The 27995-nt window shown below is 35.4% G+C and overlaps 3 protein-coding genes across 5 annotated transcripts; 2 read left to right on the top strand and 1 right to left on the bottom strand.

The window, feature by feature from the left end:
- Positions 1–118: 118 nt before the first annotated feature.
- Positions 119–6990, bottom strand: LOC105109571 (probable methyltransferase PMT11). Its single transcript, XM_011004313.1, has 9 exons — positions 6080–6990; positions 5489–5638; positions 5131–5401; positions 4653–4763; positions 4099–4258; positions 1428–1685; positions 1211–1333; positions 865–942; positions 119–744 (listed from the first exon to the last, which is right to left on the bottom strand). Exons 1-9 carry the CDS (start codon positions 6728–6730, stop codon positions 537–539), a joined length of 2010 nt encoding a protein of 669 aa, XP_011002615.1. The 5' UTR covers positions 6731–6990; the 3' UTR covers positions 119–536.
- Positions 6991–9926: 2936 nt separating this feature from the next.
- LOC105109570 (BTB/POZ and MATH domain-containing protein 3-like) lies at positions 9927–14340 on the top strand. Its single transcript, XM_011004312.1, has 4 exons — positions 9927–10696; positions 11923–12271; positions 12533–12809; positions 13948–14340. The coding sequence occupies exons 1-4, from the start codon at positions 10314–10316 to the stop codon at positions 14163–14165; spliced, it is 1227 nt and encodes a 408-aa protein (XP_011002614.1). The 5' UTR covers positions 9927–10313; the 3' UTR covers positions 14166–14340.
- A 7190-nt stretch (positions 14341–21530) lies between these two features.
- Positions 21531–27622, top strand: LOC105109569 (ultraviolet-B receptor UVR8-like). 3 transcript variants are annotated; one of them, XM_011004309.1, is made up of 11 exons: positions 21531–21899; positions 22733–22806; positions 22911–22995; positions 23119–23250; positions 23340–23582; positions 23760–23996; positions 24292–24335; positions 25340–25522; positions 26131–26221; positions 26884–26927; positions 27184–27622. In XM_011004309.1, the coding sequence occupies exons 1-11, from the start codon at positions 21707–21709 to the stop codon at positions 27304–27306; spliced, it is 1449 nt and encodes a 482-aa protein (XP_011002611.1). In that variant the 5' UTR covers positions 21531–21706; the 3' UTR covers positions 27307–27622. The 3 variants fall into 3 exon arrangements, with proteins under 3 accessions (XP_011002611.1, XP_011002610.1, XP_011002612.1); XM_011004308.1 differs by having other exon boundaries at positions 23754–23996; XM_011004310.1 differs by lacking the exon at positions 22733–22806 and having other exon boundaries at positions 21654–21899; positions 23754–23996.
- Positions 27623–27995: the final 373 nt, after the last annotated feature.

Genomic DNA, 27995 nt, shown 5'->3' with positions numbered 1-27995 from the left:
GACCAATAAACACGGACAACATGGGAAAATAGGAAAAAGCTCGTCATTTGCACTGCTATGCTTCAAGCAAATTCAAAAAGGTGAAGAATGAGCACTTAATAAATAATTTACAATTCCAAAAATAAAGAAAGTTATAGCCTGAATATTTGTGTATATTTCTAGATCAATAACTAGTAAAGAATATACAATACAAATGTTTTCAACTTGAGAAAGCAGTCTGTAGACTATGTACTATGGACATTGTGTTTTAAAACAATTACATGACAAATATAAAGGGCCCTCTTTTTGGCATGATGAGCCAGTTACGACGTTCTGACATCAGGATCTGCACCCACGTGGTAAGTCCTCAAAAGACATGGGGTGAAGTCCATGAAGCTCAGTCGCCCAGTGGCCTTATCGCTACAGGATCAAAACAATTCTTTCTCCTTCGAAATCCAGCTTTTCCTGGCCATCTTTTCTCCATTATCTCTAAGTAGTTGATCTGATCTTTACAACTACCTCCAGAAAACCACAGCTAGCTTTTAGATTGCATTCATTCAAGGACGCAACAGGCGCTTGTCACAAGTCAAGATCCTGTAACTTGCATGAGGACCCTCAGATGTGTCGCGCAAAGTTGCCTGCCAGCCCATGGCTTTAGCTATCTGTAGAAGTTCATCCATGACATCAAGAGAGTCGCGAATGTAAACTTTACCACCAGGTCTAAGCATGCGATCCATCTCAAGCATGATTGTAGACATATTACATCTGATTAGAAGAAATAAACAATGTGAAAACAGAAAGCAAAGTAGAGAAAAAACCTCCAGCTTAATCTTGATTGTAAGATCTTGCGCAAGTCACAAATTGAGCAAAAAGAACAATGCTTACATTTTCCTTTCAACAGAAAAGAGGCCAGCTGCATGCAATAAATCATAGGTTCTTGGGTATGTATTGAAAGGTTCACACCTGATGAGTTTTGATCATGTGCAACAGAAGTTCATTCAACTAAGTTCAAGCAATATAGATAGTGAGAGACTTTTAAACAAAATCAAAATAGCATCACATTCATTTTTTATCAATGAGAAATGAAACCATAGGAGGGGGGGGGGGTTAGTCAAGGGTACACAGCATTATTGTAACATGTTAAGTATTTATGAGAACCGTTACCCCAGTATCCAAAATGAGGATCCAAAAAACTTTATGCTTTAGCTAATCTGACAGTTTAGAATGGTACCAATCATGCATAACTCCCAAGAGTCCACGGTCATATAAAACAGGCAAGGTGTTGGATCCGCTTACAGGAACCACGTTCAAAACCCAGCAATCAAATCCTTGATCAATTAATGCAGCTGCGAATCTAACAAAATCAACAATCAAAGCATTAATGGGACACAGTAAAATAACCTTTGTACTGGAACAAAGCAAGATGAGATGAATTGTAAATAGAATACCCTCCAAAGCCAGCTTTCATGTCCATCACATTTCTAAGTTTAAACTTCTTCCAATGCCAAGCCCGGACATAGCCAGCTATTGTTTCAGACCAAAACTTATTTTCTGCCTTCAATAGCTCTTTTCTGGCTATGTATGATTCATATTGTATGCTCTGGAGTCTATCAGGTGGAGTGTGCAAACGAGAAGGCCATGTGGGAACATTTGCTCCATATTCATTTTCCGGAAGTCGACTAATGCATGCCTTCAGATCAACATACCTAACAACATTGTGCAAAGAAAGCTATAACAGATGATATGTACAAAGCTCAAAGAAGAATGAGCAAATTAACATTAGATGCATGAAAGCTTTTATAAAATTCTGTATCAATGTCTCAACAGCAGATACCCTGACAGGTGGGCCCAGGGGGCTCAGCTAACAATTCTAAATACATAACCTATCAAGAAAAGGTAGCAGTTCTAAATATGTCTTCACTGATTTTTCGCCAACATTAATCCCCCCCAACCCAAAGAAAAAAACATGAGAATTTTACAACTATGATTCACAACAAGTAAATTACATCTACCGACAACAACCAAACTAACTGCAAGCCTACCATTGCAGTTAGAGACAACCAAACACTATAGGCAACTATCCAAGTCAGAAATCAAGCAGCAGCAGTAAAGGCTGAGTTATGTCATTCAGAAAGAAGAAATGAAGACAACAAGCTGGAAAGGGAGAAACCTCTCTTTCACTCGCATTTGTGCAAGTTTCCTTCAGACAAACACATCTAATTCAACAAAACATCTCCTCCACTAGTGATGCAGGACAACTTAGGTTTCGAGACCAAATGGAGGATTTGTGGTGCACCACGTTGGAGAATTAGGATGGGTTTTACAGTAGAAATTATTTGCAACCTAGGTTACTGTAGCAAGGGGAAAAAATAGAGGGGGAAGGAGAAGAAAATAACACGATCAAGAAAAGGGAAGTGAAAGAAAATTCAACTCTGCATGTTAAACTAAACCAAATTACTCATAATCCCAATATTGAGGTGCTCCCCATTACATAGAGAAGAGTAATGAGAAGGAAACTAACATTTTTTTACAAAATCTCATACTCACTGATTTGGTTTCTATCACGTAAGAGAGTTTTTCAAATTATGCAGAGGTTTATCTCACAATTTAATGTAGTTTTTACCATTATAGGAGTACCAATTGACATGTTATTAGTAAAAATGTATTGGTATTTCTAGCATTATTCTGCAAAGAAAAGGGGCTTCTTTTATAGGCATTAAAAGTCCTAGCTGTCCTAAACTAAATAGGAAATATAAAGTCAAAAAGAAAAAAGAAAACCGTAAATGATAGAAAATCCTTAGTGATATTTAATTTCTTGAGTATACTAAACATTCCTAACTAGTAATAAAATTCAAAACGTTTGATAGTTCTTAAATAGACTAGGTTTACAAGAAACTAAAGGGTACAGAATCAATGGTTAAATAACCATAATTCCTAAACTTTTCTCCCATTAACTACATCGACTAGCATTTGTTTACGAGATTCATTCGGACAAACTCATTTGGTTCACCAAGAAAAATTTCATAGGAAGACCAGCTTGTTTGATGAATGAGTTAGGTTATTCAATACACCAGATTTGGAAAAAGAAAATTAGAAGTGAGCAACATGCCTGCTTACCTTACCTCAATTTTTCACTCAAAACACTGAATCACCTTTTTTTAGATGGCATCAAATCATCTTTCTTCTTCCTTTTAGTGTATTTGATGAAAAAACAGGAGAGAAGTCTTATGGGACAGGAAAGGAATGTTCTATTTTCTAGAGGGATGTGTCATTTACACTCCTAAAAAAGCTCCTGTACTCCTAAATCTTTTAATCACCTAAATGGAAAAATTGTCCCTACAATAGAACAAGATACCAAATTTACATGACAAGAGAAATCAATAGCTAGCCATCCAAGCCAAATAATGAGCATTTGAAACTTCTTCCAAAGGTGAATAGCACGTCCCTAGTAAAAAAGTGGCAGAAGAGCTTCAACAGGAAAGCATTGCAGAACCTTTTCCAATTTCATATTTTAGTTAATCCTGTACATATTAACAATTTTATTGTTTAAAAAGAATTGCAGGGGATTAGTTTCAGGGAAGAGATTACCAGGGTTTTTTTCTTTAGAACAAAGAAGTGAACAAAGTCCAAAGATGATAAACAATTGCGAGCGACTCCTCAATAGAAACTTGCTCTGAGTGCTTGATAAAGAAGTGTACACAAGGTTAAACATTGTTGTTAAGATAATAAAGGAAGCTAGCTCCTCAAGGGCCGAGGGGGGGACAAGAAGAATATAAAAGTACATATGGACACCTTTCCAATAAAATTCCTCCCACGTAAAGGAAACCAAGAAAATTAAAATATTGTAGACCACTAAAAAATTGCATTCCAAATGAGAATTGCAAGTTTAGATCTTCTACTTTTCCATCAATTTTTTAATCCAGAAAATATTGGTTTTCCTTTTCTCTTGTTTTTCCCATTCTACTATCAGTTTCTACCTACCATGGCAGCAAAGGTAAGATTAACCAAAAGTTTATCTACCTGTATAACAAAAGTTTTCACAGCAAAGCTCGAAAAGGTCATTTTATAAGCCATGACCCATGAAAACCAATCAAACAGTAAAAAGCAAAGCAAGTTTACCAAACATTATCAGGATCATCATCTGGATCACACAATGGAGGTATTGCTCCTTTGTCACGGCTTAGGTAGCAGCTGTTGTTTAGGGGTTTTTTCCATATTGCAATATATCCCTCCTTCTTAACAAGCTCCCAGCAAAGATGTGTGGTGATGTTAAGCATCTCTGAATTTATAGAAAGACACATTAAATACGGTAATGTAACAACCTATCAATGGCAGGAGAGCACAGCATAGCTAATAAACTGGTTCAATCAATATGTGGACCAGCATCATTTAACCAATCTTTAATAATTTAGTTTCTAGCATTCCACATATTTCTCTGTGAGGTTGATATGCTCGAATTTTTTAATGGATAAGTCCATTATTCAAGGATAACTAGCCATTCTCACATGAAGTCAAACGCTAAATTAATTTGGTACATTTAGATTACTGGAACTGAACTGGAGAAAACAAATTTCATGTGTGGATTAACTGAAGGGGAACAAAACAACTAATTAAGAATGCAAAACCTTTGATTATTTAACTGGAAATTTCTCAATGAGAAACTGAATGGATACCTGCCCACTGTTCCTCTAATACTTGTTCATGCTTATAAACTGGTTGTGCTGCCCAAGCAAAGTATCCTCCTGCCCGGAGCATCCTATTGACCTCAAGAAGCAAAATTCCATCTTCATCAAGGTGTTAGGAAAAAAGAAGAGATTATCAGAAGAGATCCCAGAAACATGAATCCATCAGGGTGAAGGCAAAAATTGCAAATTTACTAAGCTGCAGAACCTTGAATGCATGAAACGTTCATTGGCACATAATAATCTCACACAACATACACACAACTGGGCTGAAGGGAAATGAAATGGCAAGGGGATGGGAATACATTACACAGTTAGAGAAGTGCAGAGCAAGAGTATATAAAACTGCCATCTATTTTAGATTTCTATTGGCAAAAGGCAAACATGTAACATAATGATTGTTCTCTTATTCTAAAATTTTGATCCAATAGTTTTGTGATCAAAGCTAGGCAAAACAGGAGAATCTTACCATCACGAGTCCAATTGATTCTGCATCTTGAACAATGTATCAATTCAAATGCTTGACTCGGATATAGCAGACGGTGAGTTGCAAATGCAGCCACCATTGCAGGTACACCACGCTCGAGAGCAAATTGAATCTGATTCTCGTGAACATCTTTGGGAGCAATAGACATGGTCATAACATTCCGTGATAGTAAATAGGCACCAAAACTTGCCACACCACATCCAACATCTAGAACCATTCGAGTATGATGACCAAATGTAATATCTGGGACCATCTACACATAGCCAATGAGATGTTAAACAACAAATAAACAGGCTACGCATATCTTTCCTTCCCAAGACTACTGGTAAAAATAACATACCTGAGCAATCTGATCCAAATATTTATCTGCCCCGTGTATGAACTGTGTACCACCTCCGGGGAACTTAAACTTCTCTTTCTCTTTAGAAATCCAGTTCTGGCCCCCTTTATCATCAACTAATCGTGTATGAGGAACATTGCTATACCATACCTGTATGAAAATGGCATTTTAATTAAGAATCTCAAACGAAAAAATAAGCTAAAATAAAAAACTGAACAGTCTTTGCAAACAAAACCCCCAGAACAGACTGACTACCTTGAATCGGCAAATGCAGTAAAGTAAATCACAAACGAAAAAAAAAAAAAAAAACCGTATTCCAGATATTTCACACAGCTCATGACAGCATAAACAAAATTTCTTCCTGGTGTAATGAAATTTATATGAAGAAAAGTGGAGAAACCCTAAATAACTACTTGTTCACTCGAGCTAAATTCATAAAAAGTAAAAAGAATTAATTCTCTTCCATTTCCCCCATTGTCAAAAAGAAACATGGAAGAATGATCCAGGCAAATTCTAGTGATAAATTTATAGTTTATTTTCTTATCCTCTCCATTCTCTACAGCAAAATAAACCCCACTTTGATCCCAATACCTCATCACGACTCCGCGGCCATGGAATTGGCTGCCGGTATCCTTTAGGGGGAGGAACCAAGCAATTGAGTCCCTTCCCCTTCTCTGGACAGTGCCTTTCGAATCTCTCCCCTTTCTCCGTCAGTTTCAACCTCTTAATAGCCTCCACATTATCCAAACACGGTATATACTCTCTCATGCTCCGTGGACACAACTCATATTTCCTAACCCTGACCTTGAAATTCGTACTTGCACTCTGAATTTCAGTCTCATTCCCCCAATTCTCCTCAATGTCCGGATCAAACTCTCCAACCTCGAAATCATCAGTCATTTTGCCATCGGAATCAATGATCCCAAACGTCCGGTTGGGATTGGACAGTGGAGATTCATCGGGAGGTGGGTAAATGGACAGTGGAGTCAGGGTTATGGCTTGTTCTGTAGGGGGGTGATCGTATTGGTTTGGGGAAATTATAGAGGTGATGTTGAACGACTTGTCGTTGTTAGGAGAGATGGAAATGGAGTTTTGTGGTGTGGAGAAGAAGAGGAGTTGTTGGTAGCCACTGTTGGACCAGTGTTTGCCTACGTAGAAAAAAGTTATTGAGATTAAAGCGAAGGCTGTGATTTTGAGGATTTGTGGGGTTTTAATGAAATCTGTGTTGATGAGTGGTTTCATGATTGATTGGTGTGGTGGTGGTGATGGCGGGGGTGGTGGTTTCTTTGGGATCGAAGAATACAAGCGAGCTAGGCTCGCACAGGCGCGAGAGTGAGCTAGCGAGCGTCGGTCGGTCGGTGATCTAGAGATGTAACAGGTTGTGAATGGGAGGTGAAGGGAAAAGAGAGTGAACTGGCAACTGGCAAGTGCTGTGTTTAATTATCCGAGGAGATCCAGATTATCCACTAAAAACTCAATTAAATTCGTCAGGATTATAAATTTTTGTGTGCAAATAAGAGTGTAACTGTGTATTCTAGGTTAGACCCCGTAAACCTAATTATTTAATCCTTGTGGTTTGGGAAAATATATGATTGATCCTATATTTTGAGATCTATTTATAATGTAGTCCTCGCATCAGTTTCATGTTATTTTCAATACGACAGAAGAAAGATAGGAAAATAAGGCAAGATACGAATTAATGAGGGCATATAACAAAAAATTAAATAAAATAAGAATGATTTACGTGATCAGAGGTTTGTTAAAAAAAATTAATTTTAGGGAGACTAGTTACATAATTGTGATGGAAAAAAGATATAATTCGCTGGATAGATGGACAAGAAGAGGGCAGGGATCCTATTTAATGTTTATTTGCCGGTTTTTGCAGTAAATCACATCCTGGAGTTTGGATAAAGCAATTCTAGAAGAATTTATCCCAGGATGAATGCTCCTTTTTAAATAGTAAGAAGTGAGATTCTCATTAATTATTCTGTGCAGTAGATTACTTGTAAGCCCAAAGTTGAAGTTAAGATCTTTTTTATTTTCATGAAAAAGATATTTTAGTGTTATTAACATATTTTTTATTAAAAAATAATTATAAACTTCAAATATCATGTGTATTGGTTAATATTTTTTTAAAAAATATTAATATGGTAATATATTAAATAATTTTTTTAATATTAAAATAATAATATATTAAATTAATTTGTATTGATCTCTTAAATATGCAACATGTATTATGAAAATATGATAACATAATAAAAGGTAAATTAAAATAAATTATGATAGTTATTTCTTAATAAAATCAGTGTTAATGAACAAGATCAGGAAAAAAAAAATACCTTAATTAATCTGTTAAATTAATAACTGAAATCATAGTACGAGTATATATCCATGAAAATAGAATTTTAAAAATATATATAACAAAATAAATTACTTGTAAGCACAACGTTATAGTTAGTATCTTTTTTATTTCCATGTAAAAACAATTCTAGCATTGTTAACATATTTTTATTAAAAAAATAATTATAAAATTGAAATATTATATATATTGAATAATATTTTTCAAATAAAAAAAGTGTTGACCTCTCAAATATACAACATGTATCATGAAATTGTGATAATAAAATAAAAAGTAAATCAAAATAAATCATGAAGGTCAATTTCTAACCAATTTAGTGTTAGAAATAAAATTGAAAAGAAAATACCTCAATCAACTTATTAAATCAGTGACTCGGGTCATGAGATTGAGATAGGTTCATAAAAATAAATTTATTATATACATGCAAAACTCAATTTTCAATCAATTCAATATTTAATAATGTAATAAAAAATATCAATGAAAAAAAGTGCAAAAATAAAATTCAAGTCAATTTGGATTAACTTATTAAAACCATAATTTAGATTGTGAGATTATGATTACTTTATAAAAAAATATGAAACTTTATTCCCAATAGGTCCAATATCCAAGGTTTAAATTTTTAAAAAAACTCCATAAAATTGAGATAACTACATATAAAGTGATAAGAAAACAAGATACAAAACCAGGTTTGCAAATAACCCAACATTGAATTACAAGATTGAAATAAAAATAAAGAAAAAGAAAAAGAAAACTGGGTTGTTGAACAGTAAAATAGTTAAAAAATAAATCGAGTTAACCTGTATTAATTTATCAAATTCGTAAATTGAATTATAAGATTAAGATAAGTTAAAAAAAATAAAAAAAAATAAATTTTAATATATTTAATATTAAAATAAAAATAAAAAATATCAAGTAGAAAATATAGTAAAAAAAACTAATAGTGTATGAAATGAGCAAGGTTTTTTTAACCATTAATGTGATTAGTCGATTTTGAAGTACAGACTTCACGTGTGTATTTAAAGTTTTAACAGGGAGGAAATGCTCTTAAGCTCTGGCTCTTATCTATCTTCTTTATTTTGTATTTTTATAATTGTAAAATATTTATGCTTTAAATTATTTTAATTTATTAATATCAAAAATAAATTTTTAAAAATAAAAAAATATTATTTCAATAAAATTTTTATTTTTTTCAAAAAAATAATTACCACTCAATAAAAAATTTATTTTTTTCAAAAAAATAATTACCACCACGAACTCCAAAATTTAAGCCTCACTCTGAGCACTACATTCACGATCTCCCCCCTCCCCGAGCGATCTTCCTTTAAACTCTGAATTTACTGTGACGGTGTCGTAATCTGTCTCTCTCTTTTTTAAAATCAAATAAATCTGGACCATTTGAAATTAATAAACAAACGAAGAAGATGCAAATCGTTGATGGCACAGAATTTTTGATCTCACTATCAGTGTTTAGAATTTAAGATTTTTCACACATCCCACCACTAGAAGAACGCCAAAGTTCATCAAAGATCTTCAAACAATATTTTTAAAAATAATTAAACAATATTCCTAACTGAATTTTACCGAATTCTTCTCGCTAGAGAAACAAGCTCTTATTATGGGCTTATGGAAGTCGGGCTGGTGACTCATTCTTCTGGACCAGCTCAACTGGGCTTCTCTTCGTCATTCGTAGTTCCGACAAAAGAAGTGAAAAACGGCAAGAAGCGGAGAACATTCTTGTAGCTTTCTACCCAGGCCAGCACGCGTTTTCCAAACGTCCCCATATAAAAAAAGGCCCAACGCCCCACACACAAAACTTTTTTTTAAAACGTTTTTTATTTAAAAAAAGCATTGTGGATTTTTAAATGGATGAATATTAAAAATAAAATATTTTTTTAATATTTTTTTAATTGAAAATACAGCGCGTTATAAAGACAGCCGACTAAAACATTTTTAAATTCCTCTTGGACACATCTCTCGAGAGTTCAGACGCGAACCCAATCCCAACCCCACCCCACCCCACCCGTACAGCAAAAACAAAATCATACAAAATCGACCACAAATTAAAACTCTCCACGCCTCTCTCTCTCTTTCCCTCCATACAATATCCAATTAACTTTCACTTTTTTATATTCGACTTTTTATCATTTACAGGCCTCCACCGGCCTCTTTATAACCTCTCCTCTTCTCCCCGGCCAAATTCACCTGTCTGCTTCCATCAATTCCCTCCTATTTACCCCCCGGTCTCTCTACGATCCCTCCATTTCCTTCTCTCCAAACCCTATTTCACCATGAATTAACTACAGGGCTTGTCCTAACCTTTAAAAGACCGTAATTCGTCGAATTTATCCTGCAATTCCTTCAATTGAAGTTCTATTCTTCCATATTTATCTATCTTTTGATTCATTTCACTCGAATTCATAGATAAAAAACTAACTTTCTCTAGGGTTTCTATGTTTCGATGAAATCATGGACGATTTCAAGGCAGATACTGATATGGAGTCATGTTCGAAGTCAATAAACGAGACGGTGAATGGGTCTCACCAGTTTACGATAAAGGGGTATTCATTAGCGAAGGGAATGGGAGCTGGGAAATGCATACCGAGTGATGTTTTCAATGTAGGTGGTTATGATTGGGGGGTTTATTTTTACCCAGATGGGAAAAACCCTGAAGATAGCTCGATGTATGTGTCGGTTTTTATTGCATTAGCGAGCGAAGGAACGGATGTTAGGGCTTTGTTTGAGTTGACGCTGGTGGATCAGAGTGGGAAAGGGAAGCATAAAGTGCATAGTCATTTTGATCGGGCGTTGGAGAGTGGACCTTATTCGTTGAAATACAGAGGGAGCATGTGGTAATGTTTTTTTTCCCTCAATTTTGTTCAGTTCTGTTTCTTGTGTTTTGGTTGGATAGTTTTGGTTTATTGAAAACTTTGTTTTAAGTGGATGGTTAAGTATTAGAGGATTTTCATCAATGCATCCGTAGTTTGTGGGTCGAGATGGGATTTTTGGACTTTTTGCATGAAAGTTAATTCATGTAACGAGAAAAAAAGATATCATCCATGTCGATAGGAGCTTGTTTTTGGTAGTATAAATAGCACACGCGTTGAATTTGATTGGTGGCAGATTGTAGTATGATTTCATGTTCACATAGTTGACGTTTATATTCAGAAATGTGGGATACTGCTATGTGTTTGACTGTTGTGTAGGAATGTGGGATTTTAGTCAGAGGAGTAATGTATTTGAAGCAATATGATAATGTGTGTTAGTAAATGGCAGTTGCTATTGTAAAATGGAAGCTCTGCTTACAGAAAATAGCATCTGATCGTGCTACTACTACTGTCTTGGGTGAGGGTAGAAGGTCACATTTATGTAATTATTATTATCTTGATGGGAGATCTAGACTTAATTCTTAGGTAATATCACTAACAAAAGATCTAATGTTCAATTACGTATAGTCTTTGTCCTTTTGTCCTCCAAACAGGTGGCATATGATTATTTCTCTGAAATGCTCTTTTGTTGTGCTCCTTGACAGATCCCAATTAATCCATGATAACATACTCTGGAAATTAAGATCCTTGTAAGAAAAAAAACCCCTATATTCCTCAATAGCTAGAACATTTACACGTCCCCCCCCCCCCCCCCCCCCCGGTTAGAAAAACTAAGAATGATATAATGCCGTAACTGAAAACATCTTAGCCTGCATGTTGTTTGGGATTTTACTTTGTCCATTGCTATTGTACATTGTTGGGTGAGCAGATGAGTTTAGTGTACCTTCAGTGTATTGCGTTCCTCAAACCAGCATATTGATCCCTGCCTGTGACACTGGGAACTCGGAGATATACACATGTTGTTGCTCTGAGTTGGTTTCTTGTATTATCGGTAGTTTTGCCAACCTAGTTAGACTTATTTTCATCATGTTTAATAAAATTTGGTTGTTTGCATTTTGTGCCTGTAAATGTCACATCGGAATTTAATCAGTTCATGCTCGTCTCTTCTTTGTCCTTTTCTTTGGGGGAATCAGGTGGTATTGGGGCTGGGACAATATTTCCTCGCATAACACATTGTTGATGCATTTCAGGGGTTACAAACGTTTCTTCCGAAGGACAACCTTGGAAACTTCTGATTATCTGAAGGATGACTGCCTTATCATGAACTGCACTGTTGGAGTTGTCAGAACTCGTCTTGAAGGACCAAAACAGTACTCCATTTCAGTTCCGCCTTCAGACATGGGTCAGGGTCTGAAAGAACTCCTGGAGTCTGAAGCTGGTTGTGACATAGCTTTCCAGGTTGGTGATGAAACATTTAAAGCTCATAAGTTGATCCTTGCTGCTCGTTCACCTGTTTTCAGAGCTCAGTTTTTTGGACTTGTTGGGGATCCTAAAATGGATAAAGTAGCAGTGAAGGATGTTGATCCTTTGATATTCAAGGTAAGCTTCATTTTCTAACTTCTATCCACCATCATTTGAAGAAAAAGAATAGGAAAAGTGCCTTCTTTGTATGCTTTTTTATGTTTCCTAAAAAAAGGAGAACTTTTGTTTTCTGTTAGATTCATCGTATCTAACAGTTGCATTTCAACCCACATTACGTTTCCTAGTGTTGAATTTCTTCTTTATGCAAAATCAACACTGTTATAATCACTTGTTTTAAAGAAGCAGGTGTGACTTGATTGGGCTCTTCTGTGTATTCAGGCAATGCTTCTGTTTATATACACGGACAAACTTCCTGATGTACATGAGATAACGGGTTCAACATCGATGTGCACATCCACCAATATGGTACAGCATCTTTTGGCTGTCTCCGACCTTTACAATTTGGATCGGTTGAAATTGTTATGTGAATCAAAGTTGTGTGAGGAACTAAGTGCCGAGACAGTAGCAACAACACTGGCGTTGGCTGAGCAGCACCAGTGTACGCAACTCAAGGCCATCTGTTTGAAATTTGCAGCAAATCCAGCAAACTTGGGAGGTGCGTTTGTAGGTTATGAGCGGTGCAAATTCAAGTTATATCAGTTTTATTGTTTTGCATTGTTTGACCTGGATAAAAATACGCGAGATTCTCATTCTTATCCAAAAAATGTTGAGATTCTTAGCACCCCAAGAATAAAGAGTTTCTTCAAAGTTGTAGGTGTTTATACTGGTTACTTCTTGAAATGGAAATATATTTAGTTGCATCATGCTTAAATCTTGACAATAAGTACATCATTGCAACACATTGATGTGAAAACTAATACGTGCAGGACTTTCTTTTTTCCTCCTTTTTGTCTAAACTGAGCAGGGCATTCTATTTCTGAGCGTGTTGGTGCAATTACTAGTTGATATGCCTGTGTATGTGTTTTCCTCCTGTGGACATATTTTTAGCCCCTCTATTTGCTTTATTGAAATACTAGCTATTAGTGGAGAGTAAGACAGGAATCCTGGAAGTTCCATGTATCATTTGGCATTTCTTTATATAATGCAGTGTATGCTTGAGATAAATTATCAGGGCCATCTGAGACTATAGGAGATTTATCATATGGCTGTATAGAGATGAATCGAATTCTGTTTTTTTCTTTTCTTTTCTTTTTAGGATCAGGTGTACTGCTACTATCCATATCTGCCATTTTTTGAATCTTTCGTTTTTAATGCCTAGGGAGAGGCATTAGAACATGATTGTTCCGGAGAAATTTGTTTTTGCATGACTGAGTGTGGAAAACCCAGACAGAATGCTAGACCAAAATTTTGCCATGGTTTGAAGTGTATGCTCATGGCAGTTCTGGCGTTGAAAACAGCAGAATATGCTACTTCGCAAGAAAAGGCAAGAAGAATGTGTAAAATTATAAGCCACCAGATTGGTAGAATCCACCAATAACTTCCACATTGTTGTTTGATTTGATGGCTCATAATTTTTCTTATAATCCAGTCTTTTTTTCTTATAAAATAACACCACATAGAACAATATACCATTAAAAAGAGAGGCACCCTTCGCTATTAATTTTTTGCATTCTAACTTGAGTGCATTTGCCCATGAAGCAGGAATGAAGTCGATCATTTTATCATATTGGTTTCTCTTCTGCACATTTCTATTTTTTGCTGAGAATTTGAACCTGATTGTTTCTGTTTTGCAGAGGTAATGCAGTCAGAAGGGTTCCGGCACTTAGAGGAGAGCTGTCCTTCAATGTTATGTGAGTTGCTGAAGACATTTGCTTCAGGAGATGAGAACACGAGTCTTCTGTCTGGTAGGAAGAGGAGTGGCAGCAGCATGCTTGGGCTTGATTTAGCGACTGATGGGGCTCCAGAAGAATCAGCAAATCCCAATGGCAGGCGTCTGCGGAGGCGGTTTTAGATATAGATAGTTGCATGCTAATTGTAATTCTGTCACCCTCTATGAAATGTGATCTGGTGATAGAGTGACTGACATTCTAAGTTTCGTCCTGCCATCCTGTATGGGAATATGATCGAAAGTGTTAGTAGTTATTGTTGGTTTTGCTAGAAAATGCCTGTTGGTTTTGTTTTTACAATTTGTTCTTCTCTCCCCTTCGAGTAGTCCAGTGCTGGCATTTAACGTCCTTAACTAAAATCCTTAAGCTTGCCCATTTTGTCTAAATCTATCCCGAGTAGGAATTGGTCTTGTTCTGGAAAACTTACTCTGAAAAACCACGTTTTCTGTTCCTGTTTTGAAAGCAGTAGTTGGTTGATCGTCAGTAAAAGTAAAGATACAGAAAAAGAAAATTGTTATCTCCATCATGGCAGGCTTCCGGTCCCTGGTACCTTTTCTTCTCTCGGCCCGGAACAATGTTATACTAGTTCTATTATTCTTGAGAAATAATAAGTACTAAATTGAGAACAGTATCTAATGGTGAGATTTCTGAGAGGAAAATGAACAAGTGACAGTCAATTTTTTCTTCCAGTTAGTAGTGACTCTGTCATGTTCTTCTTAAAAAGACATTCATAAACAGTTTTTACTAAATATTTACAAAAGAGAAGACCCGTGATGATATGTTGGATCATTGGATTTGCATCCATATCAGCATCCGATAAATAATTTATCGACTACCATTACAGATTTGGGTTCAAATATTATATTGGCACAAGATAGAGGACTTCGACGAAATAAAGCCAGCTGCAGAAGCTGGAACACAAGATTCAGACTCATTGTTTTACCCAAACCTCAAAACTCTATACAGAAACTCGACTATCTTAAATTTCGTGTTGCAAGGATAATCTGAATGCTTAAAAACATAGCAAGGAGATGAATTTCTAGGTTTTTCTTGGAGAAGATCGTGATCAGGCCATAAAAAGGCCTTTGATCGTGATCATGTTTAAATGCAAATTAAGTTAAAAGTTTTTACATAATAGTATTTTTTGAAAATTTTTTGGTGATATAGATATTTTTATCCTGTTGTATTTAAAAATAGTGACATTTAAATATGTTCTACTTTTAAAATATAATAACTTAATATATTACATTATTGTCAATTATTTTTATCAATCGGTTGAAATACAATTGTATAAAATAATCAATTGTTTCATATATAAAATATAATTTTATAATTTTTTTTTCAAATATATTTTATGAGTGTCAATAATATAATTAGGTTTGTGATAATGAGTGATTTTAAATAGTTAAATACAAATTTATCATAATTAAATGAACATCTCTTTTATAGATTATGTAGATAGTTTAGAAAATATATTTATAGATTATTGAAGTAGATTTATAACTAATAAAAGATTTGGTCACGCTAACCTGAACAATAGCTAATAACATTTAAAAATACGTTATTTCACCCAAAAAAATAAAATCTCTAAGTTAATTTACCATTTTTTTTTTTTAACTTTGCATGCTAATTTGCATCATTTGTCTATTTTGCTTTGCATGCTAATTTGCATCATTTGTCTAGCAAGTGCGATGGCCAACATGTACCGGGAGAATAAAATTTTAACACATGGAAACAACAATGGCAAATGTCTCGATTTAGTGCTGCACAACAATGGTTAATTCTCTACAATGCCTTTATATCTAGATTGTATCGATTTAATTTCCACATGAAAGATCAAGTTTCTATCCTTTAATGCCACCCCTTTTGAGCACAATTGAACCTAGACTATGCTGAAAACAACAACGAGGCCCATTGGTAAATTAATTAAATGAAAAGCTTCAGTTCCAAATCAAAGAATTAAAGAAGGTGGCTTTATTTATTTTTTTAGAAAAAACTTGAGTTTAATCTCACAAAAATCCCGATCCCTTGCTAGAGAAAACTGTTTTTCCTTTGGCGTTTAAATGGTCGAAAATATATATTGCCATCTCTCTAAAATGTACAAATATTACATTCCCCACTATTATGCAGCACAAAGCTGGTTTATCTAGCCCTGGAGCTAAGCTTGCATCATTTGTAGCACTCCATCTAATTCATTTAGGAGCTCAAATAATCCATGTCAATGCATCAGGAAGCTTACAGACAGATGAAAAACAGCATTTCGATCCGGCTTCTTCTCCTTTGCAAATAATTACTAACATGAACGGGAAGGGAAGGAGGATAAATTGACATTAAAGGAAAAGGAAGGGAGGTTAAGGTGACAAAACTTTCCATCTTCACGGAAAACCCAAAACCACAATGGTGATAGAGCCTCCACGTAGTCAGTTTACCCCATTTACACAGAGGGAATTGCTGCTCATGTGCCAAATGCCAATTTAACTCGCCCAAAAATTAATGTGTTAGGCAATAGTGATATTTATGGGATAAAAAATTGATGCACGCACTGTTTAAGGGGCCTGTTTAGATTGGAGATGTGGTTGATTTTTTTTATAGGATTTACATAAAAAAATATATATTTTTGTTTTTATAAAGCATGGTTTATATTTTAAAAGGATTATATCTTTTAAAAAAACTATCATACCCTCAAACCAAACACATACCAAGTATATTGGAAAGTGACAATTAATTTAAGGATTTAATTAGCATTAGTAGGAATGTAAGGAAATAACCAAGAATTCCGACTTGTACAAAGGCACGAGTCATTTCCCCGGCAACAGAAGACCTGATTTTGCTACCCCACAAGCTCAGGCACGTCGTGAACAGTCTTTAGTAACATTTTCCTCTTGCATGGGATATGTATAGTAATAATTATTTATTTGTAAGTGTTGTTGTGTTTGTTTTTATATAATTTTTTGTGTTAAAAGAGATATTAATGATTTTTTTATTTTTTAAATATTATTTTTAATATGAAAATATTTTGAAATCCTTAAAAATATATTAATTTAAAATAAATATAAAATAATTTTTTAAAAACATTTTTAAATCCCGAAAATAAACTATCCCTACCAAGTAATTCCATGAAAAAACTAGCGAACACGTTAGGCCTATGGTTATCAGAAGAGTTAAGAGTAAAAGCTTCTGAGCCATTTATACGTTCAGTGGTCTATTGCGTGCAGATCTGTGAAACCACGAATCGAAGCAGTCCTCTGGACCTCTATATCTGAGCCTCATATACCATCGAGCATGGTATCCCACATGAATCGTATCAGGGTTCTCAAATAATACGTGTCTGTCTTACAATCATTTGATGCGAATGATCCTGTGGTTGGAGACAGAGGTCCAATCATGGCATGTAACGAACCCCAAATTACTGATGCAGGGAAACACTCACACGTGTTGGTAGTTGATGTCCTCTTAACTGCTGGGTTACAATCATTTGACGGGGTCATCAAGCTCGTGATCTTTTCAAGCTCAGTGATGGGTCCATTTGCTTCTTTGCGACATGTCTGCCTCAGGTTCCTGGGAATTCCAATAATTAAGTCATCCTCTTCCTTTATTTTGTGTGTTCATGTTTGAAGGTAAAAAGGCCCTGGAGCTAAGCTTGCATCATTTGTAGAACTCCATCCTTTTCATTTAGGAGCTCGTATAATCCATGTCAATGCATCAGCAGGCTTACAGACAGATGAAAAACAGCATTTCGATCTGACTTCTTCTCCTATGCAAGTAATTACTAGCATGAACAGGAAGGGAAGGAGGATAAATTGAAATTAAAGGAAAGGGAAGGGAGGTCAAGATGACGAAACTTTCCATCTTCACGGCAAACCAGAAACCACAATGGTGATAGAGCCTCCACGTAGTCAGGGGCTCCCTCCCAGGTAATCAAAGTAAACACGTGTCTATTCTTTAATCATTTGATGGGCTCACTTGTGGGTTTATGCTAAGCAATCTTGAGGCTAGAAAAGCTTCATCGATAATTTGGAGGCACCAAGATCGGGTGGTTGGTCTTGAAAGGGTTGTAGCTATTTTGGATAACTGATCGTGTGGCCCATTATTGAGTGGTGGTTCTATATTTGGAGGCCCAACAGGGTGACATTCTGGGCCCTAAAGAAAAGGTGGGAAGTTTTGCAACACACGATGTTCATCCACCCAGCAAGGACTCCATGGATTGCATGACCGTACAACGTCGTCTAATAATATAGGGATATTTAAAAAAAATAGCACATCATATTAAAAAAATTATTTGGTAGAATAATAATTTTTTAAAAAAATTAGTGATATAATAATTTATATTTTCATACTTAAAAATAGAAATATTTAAATAAATCATTCTTTTAAAATAGAACAATTTAACTTATAGTATTGTTGTTGATACTCTAGATCAATTGGTTGATCCAATTGTATAAAGTGGTCAATTATTTCACATAAAAATATAATCTATGAACTTTTTTTTTAAATATATTTTACAAGTATTAATAATATAGTTGGATTTTTAATAATGAATAATTATGATTTGTTAAGCATAAGTTTTTTATAACCAGATAAAAACTTCCTCCTATATTACAAACAAATTACATAAATAATCTAATAAATATATTCACGGGGTACTAGGATAGATTAGGCCCAGTAAAAAATTTATTTATGTAAGATCTACATGAAAGCTTTAAAAAGAAAAAAAACTATTACTTGTGATTCAGCTATTAAATACCGCTCAAATTTTTAGACAAGTGTCCAGAGATCGCTTTCATAAATATCCTCGAGCCCTTGCTATAATAGTTTTGTGTTTTTGTTTATTATTTTTGAATCAGTCGACTGATTTAACTGTAATTACAAACTCGTTAGGCCTTATTTAATTTACTAGATGTCACCAATTAATGCGTCTTTTCAATTGTTTGCTTCATTAATTGAGAGCGGGAGAGTATAGAAAAAAACAATATACAGATAAAGTATCCTTTCAATTTGAAATGATGAAAAAAGACGTGGAACTTCGGAAGTCCCTCTACAGATCGATCAATCAACGGGACGAGTGCCCCTCTCCATTCCTCGCCAAAATAAATCTCGGAAGAGAAAATAGAGGACGGGACTGAAAGATTCTCTTCACCAGCTCGATACTCTCCCGACCAGTAGCTGCCAGGATTTAGGCAGGAAAATATCCAAGTGATTGGATGACGTGCGCATCTTGAAAAGCTATCGGCTGGTGAAAACGAAGTGCCTTCTTTTCCCTATCAAACAAAACGAGATAGAGCTTGTGGCTCCAAAGCATCCGAACTCCTGCCGACGAACACTATATGTATCATATAATATTTGTCGAGTTATATATTTAAGTTGATTCATATATTTATAGTTATTAAAAAAACAACATATATTTTAGCCCTTTGCATGGAATAATCCAGTCAGAAACAGCAGTGTTAGTACTCCCAACAAAATACATCTCGACTCTTATTGCAGTGTACACTTTCTTGGGTCATGGCATGGAGCTCCTAGTCACCAGAAAAATACAGCCCGAAATAGTGTGTACACATGGAACCACAATGCCTTTGAGCCCTTCCTCGGATTTTAATTTTTTTAAAATATATTTTTATATTATCAAATCATTTTAATATTTCAATATAAAAAATAATTTTTAAAAGTAAAAAATATTTTAAATCGTAATTATTAATAAAATTCTAAACGGACCAAATCCATTGTGCACTAAAACATTAGCGGTGATACTTTCGCCAGGAAAAAGAAAAAGAAAAAGAAAGTGCTATGAATTTGTGGTTACTTGATAGTACTTAGTGATATTTTTAAAGTGTTTATTTTTAAAAATATTAAAATAATATAATTTTTTTTATTTTTTAAAATTATTTTTAATATTAATATATTAAAACAACCTAAAAAATAAAAAATATAATTGGATCGCACAAACAAATTGTCACTTACTGTACCTAATTTTTTTTTCATACTACCAGCTTTTTCCTGAAAAAAAAAAGAAGAAAAGAAAAAAACTTGAACACTTAAATTGTTTAAATAGCATTTGATTTGTTTTGATTAAAAGATATCACTTATTGTTGTGAAGATATTAAAATTCTCGAAAAGGTTCTAAAAAATTATTCAACTATACTCTCACTACAACATGATCATTAACGCATTAGTAAGCACATGTTCTTAATAAATTTAACGAGTAATGCACCTGGAAATAAGCTTGTAACAAGGCTTGGCTGTGTGTATCCGTTAATTTTTTTTTTTGTTTCAATATAATTATAATGGGGTAGTTTAGTTTACTGTATCCCTTTAGCTATCTAGTTTTTACTCTTTACACAACTTTAGAATAAATCTGAATTTTATGAACTCAGTTGGCATGAGTATTAGAATTTCTAAAGACAGCCAGCCTCGTGGGATATTTAGCAGATTAACTTGATTAATTCAAGTTTTTTTAATTTTATATTATAAATTAAACATGGTTTATTTTGACTTTTTTTTACAAGGTTATTTTATTTTTATAATATGAATTTCAAATTTGACAAATTAATTTAATCAACTCTAGTTTTTTTTAATTTTTATTTGTTTTTTTATAAATTTATATTAAACTCATTATTGGAGCTATTTTTTTACAAGTTCATGCATCAAATCAAGTTATTTTATTGTGTCATTCTCATATCTCATATCTTGGTCTCATCTGTACGATTTGGTGTTGGTGTCATGCAAAAGGTAGAATTGAAGAGGAAAAAACACACTTCTCTCGCAAGGGTGTCTGTTCGGTTACTTATATAATCACACTGGATCCCTACCGTGCTAAATGCGGAACAAGGTTCTGTCTCTCATTTTATAGAACCTACGTGAATGTTCCTCAAATAAACTAGATACGTGTTCCTTATTTCTTGTCAACCCTGTTCGAATTTCACTTTTTTAAAATAACTTAGGAAAGCTTGCTCCCTTTTTATTTTTTCAAAAATAGCATATGACTTTAATTAAAGCTCAAATAAATAGATTGATGATAAGAAGCTGCCAGAAGCCTATATATAAACGCGATATTAAGCTAGACTTTACTTCTTGCACTAATTAAATAATTCACCTATATTTACCAAAAAAAAATAATAATGCCTTCCACATGTATATACCAGCAAAAAAAACAACCAATCATTGCATCAACCGACCTAAAAATGACGTGGCACGGCCCTTTCACAAACATCCCGCGCTCATAACCCGACACGTGACACAGTAATGATTGGACTTCGTATAGAAAGGAAGCACGTGTCACTCGGATCAACCCCTGCACGCCATCTTTGAGTTTTTTTTTTTTCCCCCTCTCAGAGTCCGGACCTTCCAGAAACTTCCGAGAACTCCTGGCCAGAATTTAATGAGCAATCTAGCGGATAACATGAAGCCACGTGTCATAGTGACCACGTGAGCATCCTACGTGGTATCTTCTATTTTCTTGTAAATGATACGCCCTATTTTATGGCTACCACTATTACCACCCTCTCCATTGCTCACCGAACAAACTCTCAAATACACAGGACAGACAAAAAAGCTCAAAAAACTTTCTCCCAATAAATAATAAAAAAGAAAATATAAAAAAACAGTAGCAGGTATTGATTATTTTTTTGGTGCTTTCATCTGTGTTGCCTTCTCTTTTCTTATATAAAAAATGAACGGGGAGGGAAAGGAAGGAGCAGTGAAAATGGAGGTGAACAATGAGAGATTGGTTTTTATGTGGGGTTATTTACCGGGTGCTTTGCCGCAAAGGTCGCCGATTTTGTCTCCGCTTGCTGTCAGGTCGACGGTGTACGCGTGGAAGGATGTTTGTGGTGGCGGTTGCGGTTTCGCCATGGCCATTTCTGGTGACTTTTCTTTGTCTCTTTAGTTTTATTTTATTTCTGTGTGGAGTTGAGAGGTTAGACCAGGGAATGGGAATGTGTTTGACTTATCTTGGTTATTATCTTGTCGGTAAAATTAGAGTGTTGTGGATTTTTTATTACATTTTATTTTAGTTCTGTTTGGTTGCTGAGAAAATGTGGGAAAAGGGAAGAAAGTAAGATTGTTTTATTGTTTGTTTTAATGCTGTTTTGGTTCCTGGGAAAAGAAAGCTGAGTTTAGTTTGGCTAAAATAGGGATAATGAACTTTGTCAAGTGAGGTTTTTTCACTTTGCTTGGTACAAATCCTGATTCCTGCTTCTTTCCTTTTCTTTTTTTCGTTTTTTAATAGTTTATTTTGTTTGTATTTTTCTGTTTAACTTCTCTCATTTTGTTAAAATGAGCCGAACTAAAATTATTTTTATACAATTTCAAGTTGAAATTAATTTGCTTCTGAAATTTAATTTCGTGTTCATTGTTTTTCTTAAAATTTCAGTTTTCAATGCAACAGTGTTACTTTTCACATTTAAGGAAAGGGAATTTAGTTTTTCTTGTATGCAAGACAAGTCTTTTTCCCACCTTTTTTATTTAAACATTTTTATACCGATTAGACTTTACACTGTCAGCTTACTGCAATTTGCATTCAATTGCCATTTCTGTCTAACCCCTTCTTGCTTTCCTCTTAATTGGAGTTTGAGAAAAGGCTACTATTTATCGCTTCCCTTCAAAGCTAATAAAAGCATGATTCAATTGTTACGGTCAACTGATTTTTCTAATTTAGAAAATAGTGGTGTTTTACTCATGGTTGTTGTTTAATCAGAGTCTGGAAAGCTCATTACATGGGGTTCAACAGATGATCTAGGTCAAAGCTATGTCACATCCGGGAAGCATGGGGTAGTGCTGCACCATAAAACACTTCAACTTCATTCCATATGTGTTGGTTAATTTTACACTTTGTAGAACTAACAAACAATTTTTTTTCTATTTTTCTTGTTAAGGAAACTCCCGAGGCTTTCCCTCTCCCAACTGAGGCTTCCATTGTAAAAGCTGCTGCTGGTTGGGCGCATTGTGTAGCAGCTACAGGTAAATAACTGTATATGCAAGGGCAGTGTTGAACTCTTTCTTTGATTGATAATTGATCATGTATCATATTACTCTGCCTAAAAACTAATTAAGCTTCTTCTTTTTTTTTTTCCTCAAGCACAGACACTGGAGAAGTCTATACATGGGGATGGAAAGAATGTATTCCCTCAGGGAAAGTCTTTGGAGATCCATCGGGGGCGGGAGGATCAGCAAAGGATGCGTTTGAAAGACAGAATCTGTTTTTTACAGAACAAGGCAATTTCCAGCTAGCTCCCTTTCCAAAAACTGTGCACAAAGTAATTTATCTTTCTGCAGGCTAACTTGTGAATGGTGCTCTCTTGCAGTCAGCCCTCGCTCGCAAGGTTCGAGGTCTAGCAGTGGAAGTGGAACCTTGTCTGGGGTTGATGGTAGAGGAAGTGGAGATGAAAGTACGAAGAGGCGGAGAATATCATCAGCAAAACAAGCAGCCGAAAGCTCATCTGCCGGAGACGAAACACTCTCAGCATTGCCATGCCTAGTAACGCTTAACCCGGGAGTAAGGGTTGCCACTGTTGCTGCTGGCGGGCGCCACACTTTAGCATTGTCAGGTAAGTCCTGTCCTGGAATAGTACTGTGCTGACCCTGTATTTTGATGTGTAGTTCTCTCTGCAACGAGATCATGGTAACAAATTGATAGGCAGTATGAAGCTTGAAGCTATGGAAGACTTTTATGTAAAGCAACTAAGCAAGACACTTGATGTATCCTAATTTTCCCGAAGTTTCAGATATAGGACAGGTGTGGGGTTGGGGCTATGGTGGCGAAGGGCAGCTTGGTTTGGGCTCCCGGATACGTATGGTGTCCTCTCCTCATCCCATACCTTGCATTGACTCTGCTTACGGAAAAGATAGAGCTGTAGTGCTTTCTCGAGGGGGCATGACTTCAGAGGGACAGAGTTTTAGAGTTCCTGGAAGTCATGTTAAGGGGATTGCTTGTGGAGGTCGACACAGTGCAGTAATCACAGGTACTATAGTATGGTGATGTTCTTTTTTGATTATTTTAATGCTTTCTTGAATCTGTTATTCAATATATATAAGCTCAAGTAACATAGTTCAGGAGCATTAGAGCCGTGTACTTGATATACTTGTATCAGTAAGTACAGCAACAAGATTTACGACCTAGACTGCAAACTGTCTATGGCATGGTTTGACTGGCATAGTTAATACATGCCTGTTTTCCCTTTATTTTCCCCCATTTTATTCTGTATTCAAAGACCTTCACATGACCAATTCATACTTTTGGTTTCAAATCTATTACAGATGCTGGAGCACTACTTACTTTTGGCTGGGGACTTTATGGACAGGTAATCTGGTCTAGTAAATTTTTGGCAGTCAATGAGTCTCTCCTGGGGTTTTCTATTTTCCTAAAGTAAATTTCTTGTGTTGTGTGTGAGCTTGTCCTTTCGGTTTCATTAGAGAATTGCACGTTTTCTTTCATCATATGTTGCTTAGCAATGCGTCTCAGTCAATATGATGGTTCCTAATCTGACTGTTTATTTGAATTTGGTTCTTGCATAGAATCATCACCAGTAAAAGATATTTGTAAAACTTTGAATTCTTAGTTGCTCGTCTTTCATTCGTGTATGTCTCGATTGGCTGAACTCCTCTGGATCTGTTTTAACCCCTCAACTATTAAATTTTGTGTCTGTTATTTGACTGTCAAACCTCATTTGAATGACTTACTTTCTAACATTTTAGCCACGAAAAAGTGCTTTGATGGTGAGAATTGGCCTATATTTGTTACTGCCGCAATTTTTTTAATTGCGTTGGACATGTCCCTTAAGAGAAACTGTAGAAAAAGTGTGTAAAGTTGCCATGATTATGCGAAAAGTGCCACCAAAGGAAAGAGAGGATGCACGTCCAATCTTTCTCAGTTAATTAAAAATAGTGTAGTTGATGGCAAAGCTGTACTGGATCTAAATTACTAGTTTTTTTCTCTCCAATCTTTAAGTATTAAATCCTATAGCGTTTCTGCACATTAAAAATCAATGTAGATGTTGAAATTGACTTCCACTCCACAAGGGATTATCTTTGCTGGGGAGTTACCTGGGCCTGCATGCCTGAGCGCTGACACACAAGGTTTAACAACACTTTAACCCAAAAGCCTAGACTAATTGGTTTCGGGTTCATCTTATATATAAGCACCTCAAACTTCTTATTCTTAACTGATGTGAGATTCCCATCCACATACTCTATTTCTTTTTTTAGCTCTTACATATTTGTGTTTTTCTTGTGATTAATTTTACTGCAGCTTGTTTTGGCTTGTCATGGTAAAAGGACTAAAGTCTATTGTTATTGTTTTTTCAAGTGTGGTCAAGGAAGCACTGATGATGAGTTAAGCCCAACTTGTGTATCTTCTTTGCTGGGCATTAGGATAGAGGCAGTTGCCGCAGGGTTGTGGCATACTGTTTGTGTTTCTGCTGATGGCGTTGTCTACTCATTTGGTGGGAATCAGTTTGGACAGTTGGGAACTGGTGGTGACCAGGCAGAGGTACATTACAAATATGACTGTATCGCTTAAGTTCTTTTTCCCTTGATTGCAGGATAGTAAATGGAAGGACTGGTATTTTGGTATGATAAAATGTGCATTATAAGATCTCAAAAATCCAAATGCATTTATCATCAACAGAACACGGAAAGAATGTAGTTTCAAAATAAAAAATCATTAATTACTCTTCATTGCCAATAGAACACTGGGAAAGGTGGCTAGACTTTCAAAGTTTCAGTTCGGGCTCAGAAAGATCTAAGCACTGCTACTGCTACCACTGCGCTATATCTGAATCATTATCACTGTTCACAACTAATTACCTCGATCAAAGCTGCTATGTTAACAAAATGTTTTGTTCTTGAAGAGTTACTCTTCTTTGCCAGTAGAACACTTGGAAAGGTGACTAGACTATTAGAGTTTCGAGATTTCATTTTGGGCATAGAAAGATCCATGCACTGCTACTGCTACTGCTACCACTGCGCTATATCTGAATCATCATCACTGTTCACTGGACTCCTTATATCTCAATCATATCTGCAATATTAACATATGTTCCGTTCTTGAAGAATTATCTGTGGTTAACTTCACAATCTATTGAATTTGTACATCAGACTCTCCCCAGACTCTTGGAAGCTCCAAGCTTGGAAAATATACATGCGAAAACAGTTTCTTGTGGGGCTCGCCACAGTGCTATAATCGCAGGTTTGTGGACTATTTTTAGTCCTCCATATCTCTTCGTTCGGTAACAATTATGTCATTCCATTAATTTCCACTGAATATCAGACAAACTACTTAATTTTGTGTGTGCATATTATTTGAGTTAATTTTCAATCTCAAATCATCTCCTTTGATCTTGTTGGCAACAAACTGAGTGTTGGTGTTTTGATTGGGTGAAACGAAGTCTGAAAGATTATCAAAATTATATAACCACCAATGTGAGTGCTACATGGATGAATAAAAGGACACCTCTGAAAGGTATAAAAATATAGCCAATTTGAATGAGGGTTTTTAGCCTCGAATTTATGCAAAGATGATATTACTTTGTTTTGTAAAACCTAACAAAATAACTAATCAAGAACCAGACCAGTTGAAAGATTGTCAGTGGTGAATGAGAAGGCGTAACTGTTGGCGTAGGTAAAAAATACTGTCATTTTGTGTTAATCAAGTTAAATTGGTGGAAAGGATAATTTCTAATGTCAAACGTAGCATATTTTAAAAACAAATTAATAATTACTTCACTATTCTGATGATTATTCCTATAACATGTTTTAACTTGCGAGCCATATGCATGCTCTTAGAATTATGTTTGGACATGTATTTCACGTAAACCATGAAGGGTGACTTTTTGCTTTTGTTTCTTGAAGACGATGGAAAAGTATTCTGCTGGGGATGGAACAAGTATGGCCAGGTACTCATGCTTAATCCCAATCAATCATCTTATTTGGCGAGCATCTGGAATGGCATTGGATTTTAATTTCATTACTGTGATTCGTATCAAGCTAAATAAGCCTCTGTTGTTGTTTACAATGTTTACCATGCACTATAATTGATAGGGAACTCAGGTTAACGTTATTATGTTCCAGTGTAGTGGTGTACATATAGCTGCAATGTTTGCAAATTTAAGAACATAATTGATTTTTTCGACATCTGGGTTTGTGAAACAGCTTGGCTTGGGTGATGTGATTGACCGCAACATTCCTTCTCAACTTACCATCGATGGCTGTGTCCCTAAAACTGTAGCATGTGGCTGGTGGCATACCCTTCTTCTAGCCGAGTCACCAACTTGAGTATCTGACTCTGACAAGCCTTTGAACAGTTTTGTTAGGTTAGAAGTCCTTTCAGAGAGCTGATATATCATTAAGATCCATCTATGCGTACTCGTATGCTCGTTCTTATTCTTTCGTGGATCAGGTTCACCGCAGCTAGTTCCATCTCTTAAAACTACTAGAATGACGTACTGCTTTTAAGGTGTAAAAAATGATCTAGCCAGGTCCCTTGTGTATATTTTATTTAGCAGAATTTGAACATTATACTGTACTCAATGCCATGAAAAGTCGGGTGTTGTTGTGTATGAAGCGTTGTGGAGTTTGTTCACTTATGCAAGCTTTCTATTGTGCTTCTGACCCATTCTACGTTTCATACCGCACTCAAGGAAAGCGAAAAAAACTCGAGTGCCTGAAAAACATCAATTCTTCCTTCGATGAATTGTCTATTGCACGAGCACTGGAGAGCTTGTATCTCTGCAGAGTTTCCAGTGCCATGTGTAGTTACATTTTTCTTTTCTTTTCAATTGGATACATGTGTTAGTTGTTTCCAATAATTACGGTCCTTTCTCTCTTCGATTTGGAAGTTATGCGCAACCAGCACATGAGATTAGTATCTCTAGAAATTATGGATTTCCTCTACAGTCCTATGTAGTTCATTGACAAATTTCATATGGAAAAATAGTTTACGATAATATTTGTTTCTACTTTTC

Source organism: Populus euphratica, unplaced genomic scaffold, assembly GCF_000495115.2.
Source record: "Populus euphratica unplaced genomic scaffold, PopEup_1.0 scaffold227.1, whole genome shotgun sequence".
NCBI lineage: Eukaryota > Viridiplantae > Streptophyta > Magnoliopsida > Malpighiales > Salicaceae > Populus > Populus euphratica.
Note: the sequence above shows the minus strand (reverse complement) of the source record. Positions and strands in the feature narration are given on the sequence as shown.

Bases quoted from the DNA above. Each gene is read 5' to 3' on its own strand.
- LOC105109571 (XM_011004313.1), bottom strand. From the start codon at position 6,730: ATGAAACCACTCATCAACACAGATTTCATTAAAACCCCACAAATCCTC. The intron at 5,402-5,488 runs GTATGTTATTTT...GGCTATGTGTAG, and splicing joins ATTTGGATCAGATTGCTCAG to ATGGTCCCAGATATTACATT. The intron at 1,334-1,427 runs GTATTCTATTTA...TGATTTTGTTAG, and splicing joins ATGAAAGCTGGCTTTGGAGG to ATTCGCAGCTGCATTAATTG.
- LOC105109570 (XM_011004312.1), top strand. From the start codon at position 10,314: ATGGACGATTTCAAGGCAGATACTGATATGGAGTCATGTTCGAAGTCA. The intron at 10,697-11,922 runs GTAATGTTTTTT...GATGCATTTCAG, and splicing joins AAATACAGAGGGAGCATGTG to GGGTTACAAACGTTTCTTCC. The intron at 12,272-12,532 runs GTAAGCTTCATT...CTGTGTATTCAG, and splicing joins TTGATCCTTTGATATTCAAG to GCAATGCTTCTGTTTATATA.
- LOC105109569 (XM_011004308.1), top strand. From the start codon at position 21,707: ATGAACGGGGAGGGAAAGGAAGGAGCAGTGAAAATGGAGGTGAACAAT. The intron at 22,996-23,118 runs GTAAATAACTGT...CCTCAAGCACAG, and splicing joins GCATTGTGTAGCAGCTACAG to ACACTGGAGAAGTCTATACA. The intron at 23,583-23,753 runs GTAAGTCCTGTC...ATTTTCCCGAAG, and splicing joins CCACACTTTAGCATTGTCAG to TTTCAGATATAGGACAGGTG.